This window comes from Hyaena hyaena, unplaced genomic scaffold (assembly GCF_003009895.1).
Source record: "Hyaena hyaena isolate Hyena2069 unplaced genomic scaffold, ASM300989v1 scaffold_3, whole genome shotgun sequence".
Taxonomy (NCBI): domain Eukaryota; kingdom Metazoa; phylum Chordata; class Mammalia; order Carnivora; family Hyaenidae; genus Hyaena; species Hyaena hyaena.
In genome coordinates, this window is record NW_024080635.1 from 5,415,827 (window position 1) to 5,442,458 (window position 26,632).

The 26,632-nt window shown below is 50.8% G+C and overlaps 1 protein-coding gene across 1 annotated transcript; it reads right to left on the minus strand.

Moving 5' to 3' along the window:
- Nucleotides 1-81: 81 nt before the first annotated feature.
- On the minus strand, nt 82-25,286 carry SMPDL3B (sphingomyelin phosphodiesterase acid like 3B). The gene is made up of 8 exons (XM_039233323.1): nt 25,085-25,286; nt 14,658-14,871; nt 10,135-10,232; nt 5,410-5,553; nt 4,038-4,210; nt 3,028-3,208; nt 2,807-2,940; nt 82-447 (listed from the first exon to the last, which is right to left on the minus strand). The coding sequence occupies exons 1-8, from the start codon at nt 25,161-25,163 to the stop codon at nt 82-84; spliced, it is 1,389 nt and encodes a 462-aa protein (XP_039089254.1). The 5' UTR covers nt 25,164-25,286.
- Between the last annotated feature and the right edge of the window lie 1,346 nt (nt 25,287-26,632).

A 26,632-nucleotide genomic window follows, 5' to 3' on the forward strand; every position in this document is an offset into this window, starting at 1 on the left:
ACTCTGCGGCCGCCCGACAGGTGCGGCCGCGTGCTCCCCCGGGACCCGCGAGCCAGGCGGGCGGCCGGCGGGCTCCCGAGGTCACGGCGCAAGCAGCGCGCGCAGGCCCAGCAGCGCCGCGAGCAGCAGCGCGAGCCGGGGCGCGGGCGCGACGCCGGGGGCGCGCAGGCAGGCGGCGTACGCGTCGAAGGCCACCTCGCGCAGCGCGCACACGTGCTCGGCGCGGCAGGCCGGGTCGCAGGGCTCGCGGTCGTAGCTGACCGAGTTGTAGACGTAGTAGCGCTGCAGCATGCCGGGGTCGCTGGCGATGCGGCCCAACGCCGCGTGCATGGAGCGGGCGCCTGCGTCGGGCACCCGGTAGGCCTCGGTCAGCCGGTACTCAAGCTCCCAGAGCGGGGTCCCCTTTTCGTTCGCCCGGCTCAGGTTCACGAAGTAGGTCACCATGTCCTGGAGAGAGAGCGTGAGGAGGGTAGGCCTCGAGCATCCGTCAGCCTCCACCCCCAATCCCACACCTTGCATTTGCCCCCGGATTCTTTGTAACTATACAGCACCTGCTGTTACTGAGCATTTCCTACTTACCCAGGATGCATGGCATGCTGATGAGGTAACTGCACTTACTACCCCATTTCGCAGATGAGGAAACGGAGTCCTAAAGAGAATTCATTTGGCCAGGGTGGCTCCTACAGGTGTTTAGTGGCAGAGGCAGGTTTGGAATCCAGGGTGTAACCCTGGGGCCTATGCATTTTCTGTCCAGGTACGCAGAGAGGCTTGGTAAACATTTACAGAATTAATGGATAAAAAGCAACTTTAAAAAGTGGGATGGAGTGCCTGGTTGAAGAGGTTACGGGACTGTGGCTGCCGGAGGGCTTGGGATACACCCACGGCCCCTAGGTCTCCAGTGCGTCTTCAGAACTAGAATCTGGCAAGGTTTAGCTGTCCAATGCTTTCCATTGAAATGTGTGGACCTGCCTCAGGTCACTAGAAGTGGGGTAAGAGGAGCTGCTATGAATGGATGGTAACTGCCCCCTAGGCACATTACAGAATTTCATTTGGTCCTCTCCAAACTCTGGGAGGTACTGTTACTCCCATTTTACAGATGAAGGGAGGCCAAAGAGGTAAAAAAATCTCATGAGTGGTAGAAAACTCAGGCCTGTCTGACTGCTTCCCTGTAGAGCGTGTTGGGGGTGGGAGGACGAGGAACCAGCCTCTGATTCCTCTGCTGAGGCCCTCTGAGTGCCCACGTGGATAACAGGCCATACTCTTGAAAGTCCTCACCTCTTTTCCATACACATTTGCTCTAGAATCAAGGACCTAAGTTGTCTCATCCAGCCCCTGCTTCTAAATGTCCTCTCTCGACAACCAGATTAAATCTCTATAGCCACCTCTTCCTGGGCTCCCTCCTTGAATACCCTGCTGCCTCTTCCCTGGGCACCTTCGCTTGGATAGCAGGTAGACCTCCCAAAGTTAACAGGTCCCAAGCCTGTTCCTCCTGCACCGATCCCATCTCAGTGAAGGATGGCTTCACCCTTCCAGATGCTGAGGCCACAGCCTTGACTCCTGTCTCTCACACTGTCATCCAGTCCACCAGCAAACCATGTCTTCTCTGCCTTCAGCATCTGGGGCATCTCACCGCCCCACTGCCACACCCTGGCCCCCGCCACCGTCACCTCTCCGTGATTATTGTTGTCACCTCCTAACTGATCTCCACCCCCCTCCCCCACCCCACCGCTATTTCTGCCCTTGCCCTTTACAGCCTGTTCTCTGAATAGCAGACATGGTGATTTGGTAAAATTATAAGTCAGTATATTTAGTTCTTCTGCTCCAAGCGCTTCACATCCGGAGCGCCACTCGTGGCTGACGGGATCTGACCACTCTCCCTTTGTGCCGCCCTCTGCAGCCACAGACCTCCCTGCTCTTCCCTTATACCAAGCACACTCCCACCGCCGGCCTCTGAACTTGCTCTTTCCTCGCCTTCCCCAGATGATCACGTGGCTCCCTCCCTCAATTTACTCAGAATTCATGTCACCCTTTCCGTGATACTTCCCTGCCTCACCTGCCTCACAGCATGGATACCCACCCGACCACGGGCACACTGGCCTCCTCGCTCTGTTTTCTCCTTAGCACTTCTCTCCAAGCCTCACTTAACTTTCCTGATTTCTCTGTTGTGTGTCTCCTGCGAGAATGTCAGCTCTAGGAGAGCAGTGACTTCGTTCATGTTATCTCCTGAGCTCAGGGCCTGGGAGCCGGGGAACACGGTACATGTGGTTGCATAAATTAAGGAATAATATTTCTTCGCTGTTTCAACAATCACAAGCACAACCCAAGGAGATGAGGGGTTGCTTGATGAGTTAAGGGCCCGCTTTGGCTGGGACCTAGTTGGTACAGGCATGAGGCGGGCAATGGGCATGAGGTCACAACTGTGAGAAGCCTTGAATACCGGGCCAAGGAGATCCAGCTTATTCTCTTACGGGCACTGGGGAGCCATTGAAGGTTTTTGAGCAGGAGAGAGACAAGAAGTACTTTTAAAAACATTAGCTCCTTCTGTAGTATGGAGCAGATGAGCTACAGCAGGGCAGGCGAGAGGCAGGGAGGCCACGTAGGAAGACTGAGATCTAGGGTGAAGGGAGATTTGGGGACAAAAAGTTGACCTGCCTTGGTTGCAGGGTTTGGAGGTGGCTCAGGGGTTCTGAGCCTGAGCCCTAGAAGAGGATGGATTACCTGGAAGGAGTTAGGCAAGGCAGCGGTACGTTCAGGTCCTCCCCACCCTCCTCCATTGGCCCCGACACACCCAGGCAGGGCTTCTGACCTGCAGGCTCAGTGTGGCTCGGTCATATTCAAACACCCGGATGCCTGGATTGTTGGCCCCGTTGACCACTCCAGGTAAGGTGGTTTTCCATGGGGTGACCCCCGGTGTAAGGAACATGACACTGATGGGGGCACCTTTCGGGAGAGAGAGACAGCGAGACTGAGAGAGGCTGGCAAGAGGAGGAGGGGGCTGGGCTGGCACTTGCACTCCACGTCGCGTACCTGAGTCATCATAAAACATCCGGAAGCTGTCGGTGTGGTGGTGCCCGAAGAACTGCCCCGCGATGACGCGGTGGTGCTTCCGGACCACCTTCAGGTACTCCTCATTGAAGCCCTCCCGGAACCAAGCTTTGTTCCGCGTCTTCTCAAAGAACCCTGGGGGCACGTGGCCAATAATGTACACCTGCGCGGAAGCGGGTACCCAGGAGGGGCTCAAGGATGCCCTCCTTGACCCCTCACACCTGCCCCCCTCCCAAAAGGCAAGCAGACAGGATCAAAGGTACCCCCCCCCCCCCAAAGCAGGTTCCGGTACTCTGAGTACCCAGCGAAGACTTCACCAGGTGTTTTCCGCTGTGTGCCTTTGCCTTTGCTAAGCCTGCCACCTGGAGTACCCTTTTATGTTGTTTTATTTGTGTATTTTGAGGGAGACAGAGACACAGAGTGGAAGCCAGGGAGGGGCAGAGTGAGAGGTAGAGAGAGAGAATCCCAAGCAGGCGCTACCCTGTCAGCGCAGAGCCCGATGAGGGGCTCGATCCCACAAGCCATGAGATCATGACCTAAGCCAAAATCAAGACTCAGATGCCTGGGGCGCCTGGGTGGCTCAGTCAGTTAAGCATCAGACTTCAGCTCAGCTCATGATCTCGAGGTTCATGAGTTCGAGCCCCACGTTGGTCTCTGTACTGACAGCTCAGAGCCTGGAGCCTGCTTGGGATTCTCTCTGCCCCTTCCCTGCTCGCATTCTGTGTCTCCCTCTCTCAAAAATAAATAAACATTAAAAGAGAGAGAGAGAGAGAGAGACAGACGCTTAGCCAACTGAACCACCCAGGTGGCCCCTAGAATACCCTTCTCTTTTTCACAGGCCGTTGTGAGGATGGAAAAAGCTGCCTCCCGTACCAGGCTGATGAAGGACCCTCTGTGAGCTGGGCATCTTGAGTGGGTGGGTGAGTTTGCGCGGAGGTGAGAGACTCATTTCCAGGAAGTGACCCCAGAGAGGTGGAGGCAGGAGCCGTTACCATTTCCTTAGCTCGGGATGCATTGGTCAGCACATCTTCCAGCCACTGGAACTGCCGGGCGGGGTCGACCATGCCAGCTGTTTGCTCGTTGTTGCTATAGTACAGGTTGGTGTTGAGGACCACGACTCGCCCAGCCCCACTCAGTCCAGGCAGCTTCTCAGAATAGAAGGCACCTAAGACGTCCCAGCCAGAGAGAATCTGAAGGGACGTCTGTGCCTTCCCCTCCATGCCCACCTTCTCCTGCCCTAGCGTCCCTCCGTCCCATCTTTCCCATAGGAGGGGCATGGTGAGTAAAACCGGAGGCTCTGAAGGCACCCAGCCTAGGTTCAAGTCCTGGCTCTGGCGCTTAGTAGCTGTGCAGCTTGAGAAGATTTTTACTTCGCCTCTCTGTGCTTCGGTTTCCTCCTCTCTATAATGTGAATAACAGTAAGATGGACTTGTCCCTCCAGATCCACGTCAGTCCCGTTCACTCAACTCTCTGTCCCAGAAGCTGATCTCTGTGGACTGAATCAATGGGCTTCTGGTTGGGTTTCACCATTTGAGACTGAGGACAGGGAAGGGAGTCAGCCGGGGTCACCTTGGGCTGGCTGTGTCTCTGGATCAGTGGCTCTCGGCCACTGATTTTGTCCCCTAGGGAGCGTTTGGCAGGTATGGAGACATTTTTGGTTACCACAATGGAGGGTGTTACTGGTATCCGGTGGTTAGAGGCCACGGGTGCTGCTATATACCCTACAACACACAGGACGGCCCCCACAAAGGATTATCTGGCCTGGGGAGCCTGGGTGGCTCAGTCGGTTAAGCATCCGACTTCAGCTCAGGTCATGATTTCACAGTTTGTGGGTTCGGGCCCCACATTGGGCTCTGTGCTGACAGCTCAGAGCCTGGAGCCTGCTTCAGATTCTGTGTCTCCCTCTCTCTCTGACCCTCCCCTGCTCACACTGTCTCTCTCTCTCTCTCAGAAATAAATAAAAACATTAAAAATTTTTTAAAAAAAAGGATTATCTGGCCCAAGGTGTCAATAGTACCAAGGATAGGAAACCTTGCCTCAATGGGAGGTCCCTGCCCCTTTCTAGGGTTTTTGTGAGGAGTCTTGGAATGTGCTGAGAGTAGTGCCTGGCACCCAGTATATCCTCAACAAACATTCATTTATGAGCCTCATTGGTGTCGTGGGGTTGAAAGCATGGGCACTGGAGTCGGCCATCTCTAAGCTGGCTGATCTTGGCTAAGTAACTCGACATCTTCAAGCCTCTGTCTCCTTATCTGTAAAATGGGGATAAAATCAGTACCTATTTCATGGGGTTGTTGTGAAGACAAAATTCCATCAGACCTGGGCATACAAGTAAGGGCTTATAGTTGCAGATGGTGCTGGTACCTTCTTTGAAGAGAGCGATGGATTCGTTACTGAGCCATGGTGTCCACAGCTCTGCTACCTGATCATAGATGCTGTTGCTTCCTGCGGGGAGCTGGTTTTTGGGGTGAAAGTCATGATTCCCCAAAGCAGCGTAGACTTTAGTGTCTGGGAGGAAAAAGAGAAATATAAACATACTTATGTGAAAGCACTCGGTGGAGTTAGTAATTTTCAGTCTGCCAGCACTAATGGAGAAAAGCCGTAGCACAAAAGGAAAGTACAGAGATAAGCAGAAAACCACGTGCAAGAGAATCTGGCTGAACATTGCTCAGACCTGGGAAGGAAGAGCAGTGAGTTCTCTGATCCCTGTTCCTAACTCTGTTCCCAGCAGAAAGTTCCCTGGTCGGAAGGAAGTGTCAGAGAACGAGAAGAAGAAAGTTAGAAGATCTAAATAATCTTCACATCCATTATCAGCCCCTTGGTAATTTTGTGCTCCTTGTTCTTGTCAATTCCAGGTCCACTGACTGTTAGGGAAAAAGGGTCTGGGTTCACTCGGGGGGGCCTTAGGAGTTTCACTCATTGGTGATTCAACAGGTGTTTATTGAGCATCTCATGTGTGCCTATGTGTAGATCCAGGAATCAGGCACCCAGTCCCTGTCCCAGGGGCCTTGCAGTGCAGTGGGGTTGACAGGTATTGAGTAATTAGAGGTGTGGAGGCTGTCACAAAAAAGGGAAGAGCCACTTGCTGTGGAAATGTTCAAGAGGGTGGGGGCGGGGCCCAGGGAAGGAAGTGGCTTGTGAATGACTCCTATGGGGAAGGAGCCCATCAGACTTATTTCCTCCTCAGGAGTAGCCTCTTCTCGCTTTTATTTTACTTATGTGTCTGGCAAGTAGTAGTTGCTCAATAAAAGCTTGACAGTAAACATGGGACGCCTGGGTGGCTCAGTTGGATAAGCATCTGACTGTGGCTCAGGTTATGATTTCACGGCTGTTGAGTTCCAGCCCCACAGTCATCAGGCTCTGAGCTAGATCCTGCTTCCGGTTCTGTGTATCTCTCTCTCTCTCTCTCTCTCTCTCTCTCTCTCTCTCTCTCTCTGCCCCTCTCACGCTTGTACTCTGTCTCTCTGCTTCTCTTTGTCTCTCTCTCTCTCTCAAAAATAAATAAACATTAAGAAAAAAGTGGTTTTGGGGCACCTGGGTGGCTTAGTCGGTTAAGTGTCCGACTTTCGCTTGGGTCATGATCTCGCGGTTCGTGGGTTCGGGCCCCGCGTCGGGCTCTGTGCTGACTGCCAGCTCGGAGCCTGGAGCCTGTTTCAGAGTCTGTGTCTCCCTCTCTCTCTGACCCTCCCCTGCTCACGCTCTCTCTCTCTCCTAGAAATAAAAAAAAAAAAAAAACATTAAAAAAAAAATCAAATAAGCTATGACTTTAAAAAAAAAAAAAAGTGGTTTTTTAAATTTTTTTAAATTTCTTTTACTGTTTTATTTATTTCTGAGAGAGAGACAGACAGACAGTGTGAGCAGGGAAGGGTCAGAGAGAGGAAGATACAGAATCCGAAGCAGGCTCCAGGCTCTGAGCTAGCTGTCAGCACAGAGCCCGATGCGGGGCTCGAACCCACAAACCAGTGAGATCATGAGCTGAGCCGAAGTTGGACGTTTAACTGACTGAGCCACCCAGGCACCCCACGAAAAAGGTTTTTTTTAAAAAGAATAAATAAACATTAAAAACAAGTTTGGCAATAAACAAAAATTCCGGGCTCAGGGGAGGTTTGTCCTTATATGAGCTTGGTGCTCCCCAGGGACTGATCTTGAACCAATGAGGGAGGCTGGAGCCTCCAGTTCCCACGTGGGGAGATATTTTTTTAAAATGTTTATTTATTTTTGAGAGAGAGACAAAGTGCAAGCGGGGGTCAGGGGGGGTGCAGGGCATAGAGAGAGAGAGAGACACAGAATCTGAAGCAGGGCTTGAACGCACCAACTGGGAGATCACCACTTAAGCCGAAGTCAGACATCAACCAACTGAGCCACGCGGGTGCCCCGGGGAGATATTTTCACAAACTTTTTGCACTGTAGAGTCTATAAGATCTGGAAGTGCTAAGCTCTGCTGAAGGAGGAAGTTGTAAAATTCCCATCAGAAATTGTTTGCAAAGGCAGAAGCCCTTACTGTACCTGCCTGGAAAAACCTCACCTCTTTAACACAAATACCATCAGCCTTTAAGAATCCATTTCACAGGCACGTGGGTGGCTCAGTCAGTTGACCATCCGACTCTTGATTTCGGTTTCAGATCATGGTCTCATGGTCATGAGATGGAGGCCCAAGTCAGGCTCTGCACTGGGTGTGGAGCCTGCTTAAGTTTCTCTCTTTCCCTCTCTCTCTGCTCCTCCCTTACTCACGCTTTCTTGGGCTCTCTCACCAAAAAAAAAAAAAAAAAAAAAAAGTTAAAAAAACACAAATCCCTGGAATTCCAAGAACAGATGAGAAGGGAGGGACTCTTTCCCTTTCTTTGCTGCTTCTTTGTGCCAGGCGCTGTTAGAAGCTTCTTACAAGCACAAGCTTAAGGGCACGGCCTGGCCAAGTTCCCTACCCCCTAGAAAGGTATCTCACTCACAGGAAGTATAAGATGCTCAATAAATATTTGTTGACTCATTAAATGAGTGACTTGACTTAATCCTCACAACAACCTTCTGGGAAGGCACCATCATTGAGTCTTCAAGGCGTTGCCCAGTGGGAACTGGCAGAGACTGAACTGGGACCAGCATCTGTTTGCCTAGCACACCTGCGTTCACCAGGCAGCCATGCCGGAGAAGAGGGGCTGGCGTTCACAGTGACTGATGGGGAACACAGGTGGCACGCAGCAGGAGGAACACGTGACACAATGTGGATCCAAAATCCAGAGTTGCAGTCCCTTTCTGCTCTCCAGCAACTGGCTTGACTTCTCTGTGCTTCGACTTATTTATTGATAACACGGAGAGTGTTTGCTTGACCTGTGTTGCTATAATTCTCAAATAAGATAATGTCTCAGGGCACCTGGGTGGCTCAATCGGTTAAGCATCTGACTCTTGATTGTGGCTTAGGTCTTGATCTGAGGGTCATGGGATTGAGCCCACCATCCACACTGAGCATGGAGCCTGCTTAAGATTCTCTCTCTCTCTCTCTCTCTCTCTCTCTCTCTCAGCCCCTCTCCCTTGCTCACACACTCTCTCTCTAAAATAGAAATAAAAAGATAGTCTCATTTGAACTCTTCTAATATGTTCTATTCTGGGGCACCTGGGTGCCTCACCAGTTGGGCATCCGGCTTCGGCTCATGGGTTCAAGCCCCGCATCAGGCTCTGTGCTGACAGCTCAGAGCCTGGAGTCTATTTCAGATTCTGTGTCTCCCTCTCTCTCTCTCTCTGACCCTCCCCTGCTTGCTTGCTCTCTCTCTCTCTCTCTCTCTCTCTCTCAGAAATAAAGCGTTAAAAAAATTTTTTAAATAAGTGTTCTATTCTAACATCTCTACAGGTAGTGTGACTTATTGAGGCCGTTGAGAAAGCAACTTTAATTAACAACATTTTTTTCTTAGCAATACATAAAATATGATGCACCTTAGAGTTGATGGCATCTTGAATATTAGGAAATTGAATAAAGTCCACGTGTGTTATAAACTAGAGGATCTTCTGATTTACATTTGTATGTTAACTCACACTTACAAAGCATTTTCTTATCCACTATTTCACTTTTATTCCAGAAGCCCATGTGGAACAGAGGAAAGAGTGCTCAGAGTTGGAAGAGTTTGAATCCCTCTCTAGGAACTGACTAGCTTTGAGCCACAGGTTCCTTCCTCATCTGTACATCCAGACAACAAGACAGCTCTGCATAAAATGATTTACGTCGAGGGCAGAAGGTGGCAGAAAGGAGGTTGCCTGGAGGACAGATGTGGGATGGTGACAGCCACGCAGGGCCCCTCCTGGGGTGGCAGTGGCAGTGGTGGATAAGAGTGGCGCTCAAAGCTGGGTTTGCATCTTCACCCTTGCCACATGACCTTGACCAGTTTGACTCCGAGACTCGCATTTCTCACCAGCAAAACTGAAGCAGTAATCGCACTTCCCTCCAGAGTTACCGGCAAGGGGCTAACGCGTATAATATTCTTAGAACAGTGCCTGACACTTAGCACTCAATGTCTAGATACATGTAGTCACTGCCGCTGCTATTATTTCTTTGTATCATCATTAGGCCTTATCTGGGTCCTGGGGATCCGTGACTAAGACCTTCAGAGGATGCAGCTGAACCCGAAGGAGGGGTGTGGGGACTAGTGGGCTGCTCTCAGGGTCCCCCGCTGGGCGGCCTGAGAGCCTGATTCAGCCCCCGGGCCCTTGTGTTTGGCACAACTTGCTTAAAAACACTTTCAGGGGCCATTAGGTGGGGCACGCAGATCCTATTCTCCTCATCACGTCCCGTGGGTCGGCTGAGTCATCACACACAGCTCTGCCTGCCCTGCTGGGCTCTGAAAGCCCTGGCGACCCAAGAACGGCCCCGTAGCTGGAACCCACCCACCTCATCACCCTGTGATGTCTCCCATTGTCCGCAGCATTGTTGGAAGGGAAGAAACGGTCAATCACTGTGAAGGGCCCGGCCCGGGACGTGCCCGGCAGCCAGCGTTGCCCACAGTGGAGGGTCGTTCCTCCACATCTTGCTGCTATTGCGGTCCCACCGTGCCGGACACTGCCTGGGGCTCAGGAAATGCTTCAGGGGGGCCAATGGCCGAGTCTTACCTGGAAAGACCTCTCTGATGAGCCTGGTCAGGCGGTCCACAATTCCCACCACGGCCGCCTCTCCCAGCTTCTCGTTGGGTACGTGAGGTGTGTCATCACTGCAAAACACCACGGAGCCAGTTGGTGTGGGCAGCTCAGGCGGGGGAGCAAGCAAAGGAAGGGACAGCTCAGCCGTGAGGACAGAGGCTATGGAATTAGCCCTCAGACATCCCCTGAGCAGGAAGGGCCAGGCTGGGGCTGGGAGTCCAGCAAGATGGAGCTCAAACTTGGGCTCTGCCATTGACCTGCTGTGGGTTCCTGGGCTGATTGCTAAACCTCTCTGAGCCTTTGTTATGTCATCTGTAAAATAGGGAAAATAATGACACCTACTCCTAGATCTTCATGAGACTTTATTAAAGGGGAAAATATATATATATATGTATATATATATATATAAAAAATATATAAAACAAATAACACACACACACACACACACACACACACACACACATACATATAAAGAATGTAGACTAATGGGACCACTTTCTACCTTGTGAAGAGTTTCCTGGGCAACTCTCTTAACTTGGACTCAAAACACTTTTCCTTTCTCTCTCTTTTTTTTTTAAAACTTCTGCTTTGGGGTTTTTTTTAAACGTTTGTTTTATTTTTAGAGAGAAAGAGTATGCATGTGCACGCAAGCAAAGAAGGAACAGAGAGAGAGGGAGACAGAGAATCCCAAGCAGGCTCCACGTTCAGTGCAGGGCCCAGCATGGGGCTCCATCCCACAACCCTGGAATCATGACCTGAGCCGAAATCAAGAGCCAGACACTCAACCTACTGAGCCACCCAGGCACCCTTCTTTTCCTTTCTCCTAAAAAAAAATAAATACAAAACAAAATAAAATGTAGACTAGTAGCTGCTCGGTTGTAATTATTAAAGAGGAAAGCTTGAGAGCTCCAGTCCCACCTGCGGGTCCCCAGGGAGCTTGGGGTGGAAAAGTCATCTCTGAGTCCTGCTCTGTTCCCTAAAGGGTTCTCAGGAGTTTGGAGCTGGCTTCAGAGTTGAGGGTTCAAATCTACTCTACGGCAGATCCGGGACCTGCCCCAGGACCATTCTGTCCCTCGTTCGGCCGACCTAAATTCCTGGATCCAAGTTAGAAATACACAGCAAGGCCAGGAAGCAGGGGAGGAGAACGGGGAAAGGCAGGTTAGGGGATGGGGAGGAGCCCCCACAATCTAAAGCCTGAGGACGGACCCCTGCTGGACCTGACAGGGTGAGGCAGCCACCGGCCAGATGTTCCTGGGGAAGTCCAGTAGCTTAAGTACTAGTGCTGCTGCTGTTGCCCTGGCTCGCTCCGTGCCAGCGCTTTCTGTGTGTTTCCCCCACATCCCCGTTTGTTTTCCACTGAGAATCCTACAACGTGAGTTCTGTTGTTAATCCTATTTGACAGATAAAGAAACAAGGCACAGAAAGCTGGAGAATTCTGCCCAAGTGTATAGAACTGGAAAGTGGTATGCCAGGGTCTGAATTTAGTCAGACTGGCTCCGGGGTCTACGCTCACCCTCACTACACCCTGCTGCGTCTCTGACACCCTCCTTAGGGCTGCAAGAGGAGCCTATTTGCCCTGTTCTCCCCAGGGACAGGCCAGGGGTCCGGAGACATCAGAACAAAGTTCCTTTTTTACTCCCCCCTAGTTTGAAGGATCAAATTCTCTATTTTAGAAAACACTTCCAGTTTCTTGGGGCACCTAGGTGGCTCAGTCGGTTAAGCCTCCAGCCTCACCTCAGGTCATGATCTCAGGGTTCATGAGTTTAGGCCCCGCGTCGGGCTCTGTGCTGACAGCTTGGAGCCTGGAGCCTGCTTTGGATTCTGTGTCTCCCTCTCTCTCTGCCCTTCTCCCACTCATGTTCTGTCTTTCCCCCTCTCAAAAATAAATAAACATTAAAAAAAAAAAAAAAAAGGAAAGAAAAGAAAACACTTCTAGTTTTTAGAGGTTACCCCTAAGGGATGGCAACTCACCCAGAGAAGTCAAACTTTTAGAAATCGAATTATAAAAGGTCCCAGAGGTTTCCTAGAAACATCATGTTTCTGTTAAAGGATCATGAATTTCCCAAAGCTATCATCTTTCCCAGAGAGGTCATGTCTGTCAGAATGTTATATGTCCCTCCCACAGCTCCTATTCGGAGAATTCGGAGCAGAGGCTCCCTCTGGGAGCAAGATCCTTCTTGGGAGCAAGAGTTCAAGGTCATGGCTTAAAGCTCACTCCCTTCCTAGATTGATTCCTGAGCTGCCCGGGACTGCGCTGATACACTGCCACATTTCTTTCTTTTTTCTTTTTAAGTTTATTTATTTATTTTGAGAGAGAGACAGCACACAAGCAGGGGAGGGGCAGGGAGAAAGGGAGAGAGAATCCCCAGCGCGTGGACCTGACCTGGGGCTTGATCTCACGACCACCAAGATCGCCACCGGAGCCGCTATGAAGAGTTGGACACTTAACCAACGGAGCCACCCAGGCTTCCCGGCGCTGACACATTTCTTAAGTGTCTAGCTTTGCCCCTCCCCCTGCCAACCACAGGGTCCATCCAGGGGTCATTCCTGGTCACTCCCAGGCCACACTGAAGGACAGCTGGGGGCATCACGGGTTTGATCCTGCCCTGTAGAAGTATCCATTGAGGCTGAAAGAGGCAGCAGGAAGTCAGAGCTCCTGCCAGCCTTCTTCACCAGCTCCCTGGTTACCACTTCCTGTGAGGAGGCCCCCCAATCCTGCCTGATAGAGTCAGGTGCCCTGTGAAGCTCCCACATCCCCCAGTGACCCTCGCTCCTTGCTGGGGTACATGGTTCAGTGGGCTTGTCTGTGTCACCCAAAGACCCTGAGCTCCTAGTCTCTAGTCTCTATCATCCAGGTCTCTATCATCTCAGCACCGCAGTGTCTACCCCGGGCTGAACACAAGACAGGCTGACCTACCAAGGGAGGGAGAAAGGAGCCAGTGAGTGAAGGGTGGACCTCGAGTGACAGGGACAGCCAGTGCTAAGGGAAGCTGGAGGACTCACAGCAGCATCCTTGGATGAGGAGCAGAAATGGAGTCTGGCTGAGCAGAAATCACCCCACAAGCTATCGCCGGGCAGAACAGGGCTCTGACCAGTGAGAACCCTCTGGGGCCAGGGCAGCGAGGACACTCGGTCCCCATGCCAGACCACTTCCAGCCTCTCTGACGTGGCTTGAAGTAGCGGGATTTGGAGCCCATGGCCAAGAAAGAATTCTTAAGACATCTTCGGTGCAAGAAGGGTGGCTATTATAGTACAGGGACAGGACCTGTGGGCAAAAAGAGCTGCACTGGGGTTGTGAGGAGCGACTGGTTATGTAAGATTTTCTATCCCATGGAGGACAGGGTGATGTTAGGGCTCCAGGAAATCGAGTTATAGGTTTCTGGGGGCAGGGGGGTCTGGTTATCGATAAGACTGCTTTTTTTTCTTACAAATCATTAAGACAAGGGCGCCTGGGTGACTCAGTCAGTTAAGCGTCCAACTTCAGCTCAGGTCACAAATTCACGGTTTGTGGGTTCGAGCCCTGTGTCGGGCTCTGTGTTGACAGCTCAGAGCCTGGAGCCTGCTTCCGAGTCTGTGTCTCCCTCTCTCTCTGCCCCTCCCCTGCTCACACTCTGTCTGTCTGTCTCTCTCTCTCAAAAATAAATAAACATTAAAGATTTTTTTAAAACTAAAAAACAAAGAAACAAAATAAATCATTAAGACAGTTGCAAACTGATGGAGACCCATGTCCTGCATGGCTGTGAACTATATCAGTTAATCACTTTTTTTTCCCTTTCTCTTTCCTTCCTTCTTGGACAGCCAGGAGTGCCTGAGGAATGTCACACACATGCCACCTGGGGGCGGGAGTAGGGCTCCTGGGTGTTACCTTGTGCTTTGCCCTCAGCTTGCCTTTTGCTCCCCCCTCACCTCTACCTTCTTCCCTCCCTGCATTTGGGTCTTGAGGGCTTGGAGTCCCCAAACACTGGTGGGAGTGGCCCCAGTGTTCATCCACATGACTTAAAATCCAGGAATCCCAGGGGGCGCCTGAGTGGCTCAGTCAGTTGAGCATCCAACTCTTGTTATGGGCTCCAGTCGTGATCCCAGGGTTGTAGGATCGAGCCTCAGCCCTCTGAGCTGAGTGTGGAGCCTGCTTGGGATTCTCTCTCCCTCTCCCCTTCTGTCCCTGTCCCCTACTCGCACACATACGTTCTCCCTCTCTCTCTCTCTCAATTGAAATTTTTTTTAAAAAATCCAGTAGCTGTCCACATACCCAAATGTGCCATGACTGTCCCCAGCCTCAGAGAGAGCTGCGTTCTGCATTCTGCTAAGGCTGGGAGACACAGGGTCAAGGGCACAGACTTTGGGATCCGCCAGGCCAACAGTCCCTGGAGCAAGTTACGTAACTTTGAGCTTTAGGTTCATGCTCTCTGAATCAGGGCTGGTGAGAAGACTAAGGGAGCTAGTGTGAGAGAGGTGCCAGGCCGGCAGGGAAGGGCAGCTTTTGTGACTGCTCTCACCCGGTCCAGAGGATGAAGTCTGGCTTGGGCTCGATCTCCTTCATGGCGTAGATGGAGGAGTTGATGAGGACCCAGGGCGAGTCGCAGAGGTAGTCACCCCAGGGGCCTGCATTGGGCACCGGCTGGGAGCCAGCTGATGGGCACACCTGGAGGGGGTCTTCAGATACCTTGTAGTCAGGGTCAAGGTGCAGGTCCGAGATGTGCCAGAACTTCCCTGCAGAGGACAGAAGACCTTTTCAGTGCCGGTCCCACACTGAACCCGGAGGGGAGAGAAGCCCAGGGAATCCTGGGCTGGGAGAGCAAGTTGTAAATGTGAAATGACATTTCCTCTGAAGCCAGGGTTCGGCAAAAAAGAGCCACAGGTCTGACTTTGTCCAGGGAGGCACTGAGAGGAGCAGAGAAAAAGCTTGGCTCTGTCCCTGACCTGTGACCTTTGACCCTCTCTGTCTCCCCACCTCAGGGGACCCAGCAGCAGTATGAAGGATTGGGCTTCGTGACCTTCAAAGAATCCTTTGGGAGTTCTAACCAGAGTGCTTGTCTTATTTTTTTTTTATTTTTTTATTATTATTATTATTTTTTATTTCTAGGAGAGAGAGAGAGACAGCGTGAGCAGGGGAGGGTCAGAGAGAGAGGGAGACACAGACTCTGAAATAGGCTCCAGGCTCTGAGCTGGCAGTCAGCACAGAGCCCAACGCGGGGCTCGAGCCCATGAACCGTGAGATCAGGACCCAAGCGAAAGTAGGACGCTTAACCGACTAAGCCACCCAGGTGCCCCTAGAGTGCTTGTTTTAAAGCAAAGTTTGGGTAGGCTTAGGCGGTTGAGCATCCGACTTCGGCTCAGGTCATGATCTCACGGCTCAAGTCCCACATGGGGCTCTGTGCTGACAGCTCAGAGCCTGGAGCCTGCTTCAGATCCTGTGTCTCCCTCTCTCTCTCTCTGCCCCTCCCCTGCTTATGCTCTGTCTCTCTTTCAAAAATAACTAAAAATATTTTTTTTAAAAAAAGCAAAGTTTGGGGAGTGTTATGGATAAGCACTCAGGCTCTGGAGCCACATAAAAGCTGGGTGACCTGGGATGAGTTTCTTCACCTTTCTGAGCCCAGAACTAGAGCCGGATCTACTCACGCTCCAGAGAAATGCATACAGAAGTCTGACCCAGGAGAAGGTTTACACACCAATTGCGCTGCAAGATCTTGCTAATTTGCAAAAGCCTGGGGATGTCTGTAAAGATGGAACGGAATGGGGCTGGGCAAGAAAAGAAGGAATGTAACCTCAGATGGGGCTGAATTTCTTGTGTGTGTACTTGGTGGCTCTGGATGCAGGTGGAAGTGGGCCCTGATGTGGTCCACTGAAACGTGGTCTTGGTGTCCAACTAAGGATGTCTAAAATGTCAAAAATCTCTTGGGGTGAGGGGAGCCTGGCTGGCTCGGTCAGTAGAGAGTGGGACTCTTGATCTTGGGGTTGTGAGTCCCGTGTTGGGTACAGAGATTACTTAAAAATAAAGTCTTAAAAAATAAAATCTCTTGATGTGATGGAGAGAAAGGAAGCCCAACAAAGAAAACAAGCTACACAGATTTGTCATTTGTACCCAGCACAGCCCGCTGGATAAGTAGTTTCAAGGACACTTATAGGGCAGGTTTGGTCTCAGCCCTAAATCCTATGTTTTGGCTAAGACAAGGTGACGCCTGGGATTTCCTCACCCTCCACCATTGCTGTCACTTCTTCCTCCATTTCCTGTGTTGCTATAATGCCAACAGCCATACCCCCTGCCCCACCCCCAGCCCAGGAAGCCTGGGGGCCGCAGCTTCTGCTGCTTTCAGGGTTGGATGGCCAGGGCACCTCCCAAGCCACAGGGCATTCAGTGTGGCTCTAGGAGAGGTCCAAAGGTCAAGTCCAGGCCCTGATCCTCTCTCCATGACTTCTCCTCACCTTTCCTTATCTAAACCTGGTCCCAGGAAAGGATCCAAAGCTTATTTATACTAAGGTGCAAATGGCTGATTAAATCTTGATCCTTCCCAAGGTCATTACACAATGAACCAGAGCCTTGGAGGTACAGTTGACCCTTAGACAGTGCAGGTGAACCTCACTCAGTCAAAAATCTGTGCATAACTTATGACTCCCCCAAAACTTAACTACCAATAGCCTACTGTTGACCAGAAGTCTTACTGATAACATAGTTTATCAACACTTATTTTGTGTGGTATATATATGATATACTGCATTTGTACAATAAAGTAAGCTAGAGGAGAAAGTGTTATTAAGAAAATCACAAGGAAGAGAAAATACTGTATTTATCAAAAAATCTGTATGCGAGTGGACCTACGGAGTTCGCACTTGTGTTGTTCAAGGGTCACCTGTATTGATCATCATTCCCATTTTGCAGATAAGGATACTAAGGCTCAGAGGTCAACCTGCCTAGGATCACAGGGTAAATGGTGGAAGTCCTGTGTCCCTTGATTCTCTCCCAGGAAGATGTGATTGCGAACAGGGTAAAACCAGCGCCTTTTTACTTTAGATCCATCTTTCTCTAAACAGTCTCTGCCTGCATGTTTATTTTATTTATTTTTTTATGTTTTATTTATCTCTGAGAGAAGGAGAGACAGCGTGAGCAGGGGAGGGTCAGAGAGAGAGGGAGACACAGAATCTGAAGCAGGCTCCAGGCTCTGAGCTGGCTATCAGCACAGAACCCGACGCGGGGCTCGAACCCACGAACTGTGAGATCATGACCTGAGCCGAAGTCGGGCGCTCAACCGACCGAGCCACCCAGGCACCCCTGCATGTTTATTTTTTACCCAAACTGAGAGTCTTCGTTTCTAGTGGGGGGAATTTAAACTTGTCACACAGGTTGTGATGACTGCACGTGAAATCACTCCAACAGAGACAAAATCCCAAGCCAGACGAAAGAAACGACCTGCCCCGTTTCAACTCGTAAATGGGCAGAGTTGGCGGGCTTTTGCCTGAGCCCCTGCCCAGACACTGAAAGGGGGTTGCATCTGCTTTCTGCCCCTTTGGTGTCACCCCTCAAAGACCTCAGTGAAAGTTGCTTCACTTCAGAAACTCCTCGTCTGCTGACAGGCTCGCGCGTCAGCTGTTGGTTTCTCTCTTCCCACAAGCTCCCTTTCCACAAGCTCCGGTCTAGTCAGAGTGTAGAACTGAAACTCCTTCCAGCCTCCCTGGCATTCCCAGTGACCTGTGTGTGTATGTGTGTGTGTGTGTGTGTGTGTGTGTATATGTGAGAAAATGTGTGTGCACAGAGACCTGGCCCCAGGAGAGACCAGGACAGTGGAAGGAATGGCGTAGAGCGAGGGGGCTCCACCTCCTCGGGCCCTGGGGTCTTCACTGTGGAAGCAGATCACACGGACCTCACACCAACCAACTCACCCCACTCATTCGCCTCACAGGGCCTCTTTCTGGACTCTCTGCCCCTCTTCCCTCTGGTGCCTTCCCCAATCTTCCCCAGGGCATTGCTCCCATGGCTGCTTTCTCCTCCTCATTCAGGCCTCAGCCCGAAGCTCACCACCTCAAAGAAGCCTTTCCTGACGACCTTTCCTCAAGTTCCATCCCCCACCCACCATCTGCTCACTAGTCATGGCCCTTCCTCAGTTTTATTTTCCTCAGAGCGCAGAGCGCTCGCACGTAATGAAATGATCTTGTTGACTTGCTTATCTTCCATCTTCCCTGTCGACTCTGGCCGTTCCACGGGAGGTGCAGCCAGTCCTGTTCATCTCTGTGTCCTCAGCACCTAGAACAGTGCCTGGGATGTGGAAGAGGCCCGAATATATGTCCAATCAGTGAGCAAGGCTGTGCGGAGGATGATGAGACTAACGAGACTCAGAGAAAGCTAGCTAGGTGCCCTTTACACGCTCACCTCATTTCATCCTTGCAACCATTCTGTGAGGTGGGATTCTTACGCCCGTTTCACAGATGAGGAAACTGAGGCTCAAACCCAGCCCTCTCTGACTCCAAAGCTGAGACACAATGTGGACACAAATGGCTTTTATAAGACACATATGTTGCCCATAAAGGGTGGAAACCGCAGGCTTCTATGGAATTAGGCACAGACTGTGAGGAATTAAGCTCTAGTTAAAACGCCTGGATGGCTCAGTTGGTTAAGGGTCCAACTCTCGATGAAGACTCAGGTCATGATCCCAAGGTTGTGAGATCGCGCCCTGCAGCAGGCTCCGTGCTGGGCGTGAGGCCTGCTTGGGATTCTCTCTCTCCCTTTCTGCCCTTCTCTCGCTCCTGGTCTCTCTCTCTCTCAAAAACAAAAACAAAAAAACACACACTAAAAAACAAAAAGAAAAGGTATAGCAATCTCAGCTGTCATTATTTATTAATCATTGAAATCATTTGGTATCAATTAGAGTGAGTGGCTGAGAGCACAAACCTGGGTTGGAAGTCCAGCTCCACTGCCCACACGCTGTGTGAACATGAGCAATTCAGTGCCTCAGCTTCCTTATATGTAAAAGGGGGACAAGAGTGCCCCCTACCTCTTAGGGTCATTGTGAGGGTTGATTGAGGTAACAGGAGGTAATGCCAAGGCGCTCAGCATTGCAAAGCAGCAGGTACCCTGAACGCGATCCCTGGGGGCTCCTGCAAGTCCCCCTGGCCCCGTGGGAGGGCGAAGGGATGAGGGGACGGTGGCTGCGTCCTGCCCCTGTCACCCCAGGCTCCCCTCCTCTGCAGATACAGGACAGAACAATGTGAGGACGGATCCCGTCTCCTCCTGGACGGCCCTCCTGCAGCAGAGGGTCAGTGGGCACCATCCACTCCCCAGTCTTAATTTAGAGAACTCAGTTCTGCTCCCCACCCCCCGGCAGAGAAGACCCTGATCTTCCTTCACCATCATCCAAGGGGTCGCCAGGCCCCCCTGTCCACTGGGGACAACAGATTCAGGGCGCAGGGCCTGGTCGCTTTGTCGGGCCCATGGAAATGTTTGAGACCCAGAGAAAATAATGGCCCCAAAGTTCAGGGGAAAATCGATGCCATCCAAATCAAGAATTCATTTCAAAAGCAATAATGTATTCAGAAGTTTACTAAAAGTATTTATAACATGAGATCCTTTAACTATGATTCCTGATGGGGGGAGACGCACAAAAATCATTCCAGAGCCTAAGAAGGTCTTTAAACTGGCCAAAAAGTGAGTCTACTTATGGTTGGAGACAAGAAAAGGAAGACAGGAAGACACCTGCCATTTATTTTTTTTTTTAATGTTTTTATTTATTTCTGAGAGAGAGAGCACCTGAGAAGGGGAGGGTCAGAGAGAGAGACACACACACAGAATCTGAAACAGGCTCCAGGCTCTGAGCTAGCTGTCAGCACAGAGCCCGACGTGGGGCTCGAACCCATGAACCATGAGATCATGACCTGAGCCAAAGTTGGACACTTAACTGACTGAGCCACCCAGGCGCCCCAGACACCTGCCATTTGTTGAGCACTTACTGAAGGCCAGACGCTGTACCAAGCCCTCTGCCCATGCACTCTACTCATGACAAAATGATGAAATATATTCTATTATTGCACCATTTTACAGATGGGGAAAGTGAGCTAGCTAGTGGCAGATCTGTGATTCACATCGTGTCAGAACAGAAATGATCAGCAATGCACTTTGCTCTGTCCCTCGCTAGCAGTGTCACCTTGGATATTTTGTTTAATGGTCCCTTAAACTTTCACAGCACATTTCAATGTATGTGCATGATCTCACTTAACTATCGTATTTAATCTGTCCTCTACTTTATCCCTATTTTTTAGATCATGAAATGGAGGCTCAAGGTCACAAAGATGTTAAAGTAGGACCCAGGTCTTCTGGCTTAAGGCAGTGGGTTGTATTTGAAAAGACAGGCATGAAATTTGGAATCAGGGAAATCTTGTTTTGAATCTTGGCTCCTCCACACTGCAATGGGAACTTGAACAAGAGATTTCCCCGGGCAAGCCTCAGTCTCCTCATCTGTAAAATGGGAATAACAGTGCCAGTAGTAAAGGGGTAGGTGTGTGGATGAAAGAAGTGATCTCACATGGAGCACCTGGCCACGTGGCGGACAAGCCAGCCTGTGCTTATTCCCTGGGCCACTCTGCCCCCCCAGGCCTCAGTTTTTCTTCTCTTCTGGAACCTCTGTTTCCTCAGGTGTAAGGTGAGAGTATTGTGCAAAGGTTATCCGAAGGCCCTGCCGGTTCTAACGCTATTATTATTGTGCATAACCCACACGACAAGATGATCGTGGTCCCGTTTTAGACCTTTGCTTTTGACCCTAAGCATCAACCCCAAATATTTCAGTTATAATCCCTCCTCTGTAAACCGAGGCCCACCAAACACAGAGGGTTCCCTTGTTAAATCCAATATTATGACCTCTTGTGTTAAGTACATAGATTGCTCTCATTTCAGGACAGCCCCCCAGCCTTCTTCTTGAGGGAACTATTTTCCTACTATGCTAAGCCACACTGAAAGAGACTGTTTCTCTGCAATTAGAAGCTGAAGGATAGGGGTGTCTGGGTGGCTCAGTCGGTCAAGCATCCAACTCTTGATTTCGGCTTAGGTCATGATCCCAGGGTCATGGGATCGAGTCCCACATGGGGCTCTGTGCTGAGCCTGGTTACGATTCTCTCTCTCCCCTTCTCTCTCCCTTTGGCCCTCTTCCGCACTCACTCACTCTGTCTCTAAAATAAAAAGTAGGGGTGCCTGGGTGGCTTAGTCGGTTAAGCGTCCAACTTTCGCTTAGGTCATGATCTCGCGGTTCGTGGGTTCGAGCCCCGCGTTGGGCTCTGTGCTGACTGCCAACTCAGAGCCTGGAGCCTGTTTCAGAGTCTGTAACTCCCTCTCTCTCTGACCCTCCCCTGCTCACGCTGTCTCTCTCTCTCTCTCTCTCTCTCCTAGAAATAAAAAAAATACAATAAAATAAAAAGTAAATAAAATAAAAATAAGAGTCTCTCTACCATTTATTTTTTAAAATATGAAGCTGAACGATGACGCAATGCTGCACGGGGGCTACGTAGGAGGAGATGGAGCCACGTGCAGGCACCCCACCCCAGCTCTTCGCTAAGGAAGGTGGAAGTAGAAAGCCCACAGTTCAAGACAGAGCAGGTATGATTGCTCTCTGACTGGGTGTCTCAAAGTTCTCCTGCACTTCAGGAAAGACCTCCAGGTACTGTGGAATTCTTTTAAAATTTGATTTTGGGGACGCTGGGTGGCTCAGTCGGTTAACCATGTGACTCTTGGAATCGGCTCAGGTCATGATCTCACAGTTTTGTGGGCTGGTCCTGCTCTGGCAGTGCAGAGCCTGCCTGGGATTCTCTGTTTCCCTCTCTCTCTCTGCCCCCTCCCCATTCATGCTGTCTCTGTCTCTCAAAATAAATAAATAAACTTAAAAAAGAAAATAAAATGTAATTTTGTTTTTTAAGGTATAGATGTATGCATTCCAGAAAGTTTGAAGAAAAGAGAAAAAAATAGTACGTATGCAGCTCACCATTCCAAGAGGACCCTTTCAAGGTCATCCTGTGTAAGGCAACTGAGTATGGACTTGGTCATGTCACTTCCTAGCTGTGCGACCTTGGACAAGTGTTGAGCCTCCTCTGAGTCTTATTTTCCTCATCTGCGAAATGGGTATATTGGGAATAGTACCTGCATTATAAGGTCTATAAAAACCAAATGAGGTTTTTCTTTTTCTTTTTTTTTTTAATGTTTTATTCATTTCTGAGAAAGACAGCGTGAACAGGGGAGGGTGAGAGAGAGAGGGAGATACAGAATCCAAAACAGGCTCCAGGCTCTGAGCTGGCAGCACAGGGCCCGACGTGGGGCTCAAACCCACGAACCGTGAGATCATGACCTGAGCCGAAGTTGGACGCTTAACCGACTGAGCCACCCAGGCGCCCCCAAATGAGGTTTTTCTTTGATTTTTCAAGTGGGTTTTGAAAGGACAGCTGATAATCAAGCAACTAGCTTCAGCCCGGCTCCTCCTAAATATTAGTTCTTCTTGGCTCTAATGTTACTTGGTAACCTTGGATGAGTCATTTAACGTCTGAGGCTCAGTGACCTTGGTAATCCCTACCTGTCAAGGCTGTCCTGCGGATATCATGCAAAAATTTCAGCAGTGCCTGGTACATGATAAGTACCTAGTAAATATCCCTATTGTTCTCGGTTTTGCTGTGTTGCCTTGAAACTTTTCCGCAGGGTGGTTTTACCACAATCTCTTTAGCTATTCCGTTACTGCTGTCAGCGTTTTTTGTTACCATAAACAATGCTGCAATGAACATCTTCGTGTCTTTGTGGGGCGGGAGATCCTTTTTAGCCGCTAGGACTCTGGGCTGGGGGGTGCCCACCGGCATTTGGATTTCCAAGAAAGCATACTTAAAAGTGAAAGAAGGGCACCTGGGTGGCTCAGTTGGTTAAACATCCGACTTTAGTTCAGGTCATGATCTCTCAGTCCATGAGTTCGAGCCCCGCGTTGGGTTCTGTGCTGAGCACTCAGAGCCTGGAGCCTGTTTCTGATTCTGTGTCTCCCTCTCTCTCTGTCCCTCCCCCACGCATGCTCGCTCGCTCTCTCTCAAATAAACATTAAAAAAAAAATTTTTTTTTTTTAAGTGAAAGAGCAAGAGAGTGGGAGATTCAACCATTCCCGCCCTCCAGTCAGACCGGCAGGGCCCGGAGTGCCCCAGCGGGGCCTGGGGTCGGCCTCCTCCAGGGTTGAAGGAGGACTGCCACTCAACCTCTCCCAGGCAGGCTGGCCTCACAGGGAATGACACACTGTCAGGGCTCGTCCCAGCCATACTTCCTCCTTTGGGTCAGAGGTTTTGGAGCAAGTCCCTCTCAGGCGTCTTGCTCTGGGGTCCTGTTCCAGGCCCCGTGCTCCTCCTCACTGGCCTCTGGGATGCGACCCGCGCCAGCAGAGCGCTTTGCCAGGGTTCCCAGCTGCTCCTGGGCGGTGTCTGAGGATGTGCACTGACCAGGGGAGCGCCTAGAGGCTCCAGCCTGGGAGAACTGAGCTCCCCCGAGCCAGCAGCCCCGCCTTTCAGCCTCAGTTTCTGCAGCTACAGAAAGGGTGTCAGGTCACCTGTAAGGTCCCATCCAAGGACTCCAGGAAAGGGCAACCTAGGATCCTAAGGAAAATTCCAGGTCCAGCCCGCCCAGACTCCTCTTCCACCGCATGGAAATCCTTAACAGGCACCCCCAACGGGACACGTCCCTAATCAAAAGGCCACCCCCTCCTCCTGCACCTCAGCCAGGGACAACTCGGTCCTCACAGCTGCTGAGACAAAAATCTTGGAGTCACCCCACGGTCCTTCTGTCACCTCCACCATCTGCCAGCAAGTCTTGTGCAGAATCAGACCCTCTCCACCCACCCCTGCTTCTATCGCCCCAGTGAGCCTCCATCTCCTCTCACGGGAGGATGGCAACAGCCCCCCACGGGTCTGGCTGCTTCTCTTTTACCAGGGTGACCAACCCCCCTCCCCCACCCCCGTGCCCGGGACTGAGGGAGAGCCCAGGTCACCGAACTTCGAGTGCTAAAACTAGGCAAGTCTCATGCACACTGAGACCCTGCCTTTACCCCACCGCGGTCTCTTCTCAACACGCAGCCCAGGGGGCCTTTTAAACTTACACGAGTCAGGTCACCCCCCACCCCCAAAACCCTCTAATGATGTCCCATTCCACCCTGAGTCGTTACATTGTCTACGTGCTTATATGTGAGCTGGCGCCAGCCCCCAGCGCCCTCCCCACCCCCACCATGGCCGCAATTTCATCTCTCCCACTCACCTCGCCTGCTCTGCTCCAGCCACTCTGGCCCCGGGCTTGTTCTCATATGCATCACCTGAGCATCAGGCTCTGGGCCTGTGTGCTTTGTGTGCTCTCTTATTGGAATGTTCTCCTAGATGTCCATATGGCTCTCTCCCTCACTGCCTCAAGTCTCCACCCAAATGTCACTACTTGGCCACTTGTAAGTACCCCCCCCTTTATTCTGCTTTATTATTCTCCAGAACACTTATTATCTCCTGGAAGACCATGCATTTACTTGTTCATGTGCCTTCTGGTCTGTTTCTCCCCAGCCAAAGGAATGCTTCACTAGGGCTGGGGCTTTGTGTCTTTTCCTTTTTTCCCATTTCTGGCTCCTAGAACAGTGCATGGTATGCAAAAGGCCCTTAACCAATGTTTGCTGAATGAAATCATGAATCTGCCTGCCACCTTCCACCTCAACCAGATGGCTCTTATGTACCCACATCTCTTAGCCAAGCCAGCGTCCCTCCCCTGGCCGGCTCTCGCCTCCACTTCCAATCTTTAGGCTCAAAGAACAGCCCATTCCCACCCCCATCGCCTCCCTGCCTTAGCTTCCTGCCTTGCTATTTTTAGCAACATTTTCAGCTTTCTGTGAGCAGTTGCCAGCAGCCAGGAATTGAGTTCATAGTACAAAACAAAGGCATCAAAGGCATTTGCAGCACCTACCGGGCTCGGCCCTGGTGACTCGCCAGTGGGCCAAGAAAATCAGCAACTTGAACAGTCTCATCTTTGGGACTCGCCTCATGTTTAGAGCTAATGCCACAGGAGCCGCGGGAGCCGCGGGACTCTCCAGGATCTGTGGCTGATATTGCAGGCTTTCCAGCTAGATGTTCTTGGCCATGGGCCTGAGCAGAAGTTCCCGTCCTGCTCCCCCGCTTGCCTAGTCATCCAAGGCGCTGCCTCCTCTGGCTTTTCTTCCCTTGCCTAGCAGGGCGTGAGCTGGGCCGGCCCAAGGAGATGCACCAGCCAGGCCTTTGAACTCTGAGAGGTAGAAAGCCACACCTGTCCTGCCTGTCAGTCCAGCCAGCAACTGGATTCTCCAGGGAACGCACTCAACAGCAAACATCATCAACTTACAGAGGTTTTACGTTGCTCCACCCCAGCAGAACAAACAAAGCTGGATGAAATGGCTGGCCTTTGCCAGCAGAGGGACTTAACTGCTGCTAACTGCAGCGCCAGACGCCCTCCCACAAGAAAGCCAAGACTAAGTCATCCATTCATTTATTCTGGGAACCCATGTCCCCAGGAGGCCAAAGGGACCCAGGGCAACCCCTGCTCTCAAGAGGGAAACCAACGGCCTGCAGTTTAGCCTGTTCAGTGGCTTGAGAATCCCAGAGGAGGAATCAAACCCTGGGGAAAGGGAAGTGGTGGGCCTAATACCTTCTTCTACTATTGAAATTGCCAAACAGAAACAGAAGTAGAGAGGATAGCATCATAAACCCTCAGCTTTCAGTTACAGCAGTTAGGAACCTCTGGCCAATCTTACTTTATTGGTACCACCACCTTAACCTACTGGATTATTCTATAGCAAATTCCACAGATCATCTTCTTTTGCCCATAAATAGTCTAAAAGATGAGGATTCTTTTTCTCACAAAATAATGAAATAAAAAATAAAATACTTGGTCAATATTTAAATTCCTGAGTGTCTCGTTATATATATATATATTTTTTTGCAGTTGGTTCATTCAAATCAGGATTCCAATCAGGTCTGATGCACGCAGGCTGAGTCTGAGAACCCAGAGGAGGGTCCCACCGGACCAGCCGTGAGGGTCCTTGACTTCATGCGGGAGAGAAATCAAATGCAAGCCAGAGAAAGTGAAAACAGAGTTTACTGAATAGTGTAAGTGACGGGTAGAGAATCACAGATGGGGTGTCTGGGAGACTGAGAAAGGAAACTAGAATAAGTCTTGTTGGTGCTTGGGGCTGGGAGTTTGTATTAGAAAAGAGTCGAAGCTATGCGTTCCTCCAGGAAGCGGAGTAAAGTCCAATCATAGGCGAGTGTCAGGTGAACAGGAGATGGTATTCCAGGGGCCCCTGGGTGCTCGGTCAGTTAAATGAATGACACTTGATTTCAGCTCAGGTAATGATCTCAGTTTGTGCAGAGACTGCTTGGGATTCTCTCTCTCTCTCTCTCTCTCTCTCTCCTGCCCCTCCCCTGCTCACGCGTGTGTGCACGTTGTCTCTAAATAATAAATAAATAAACAAACAAACAA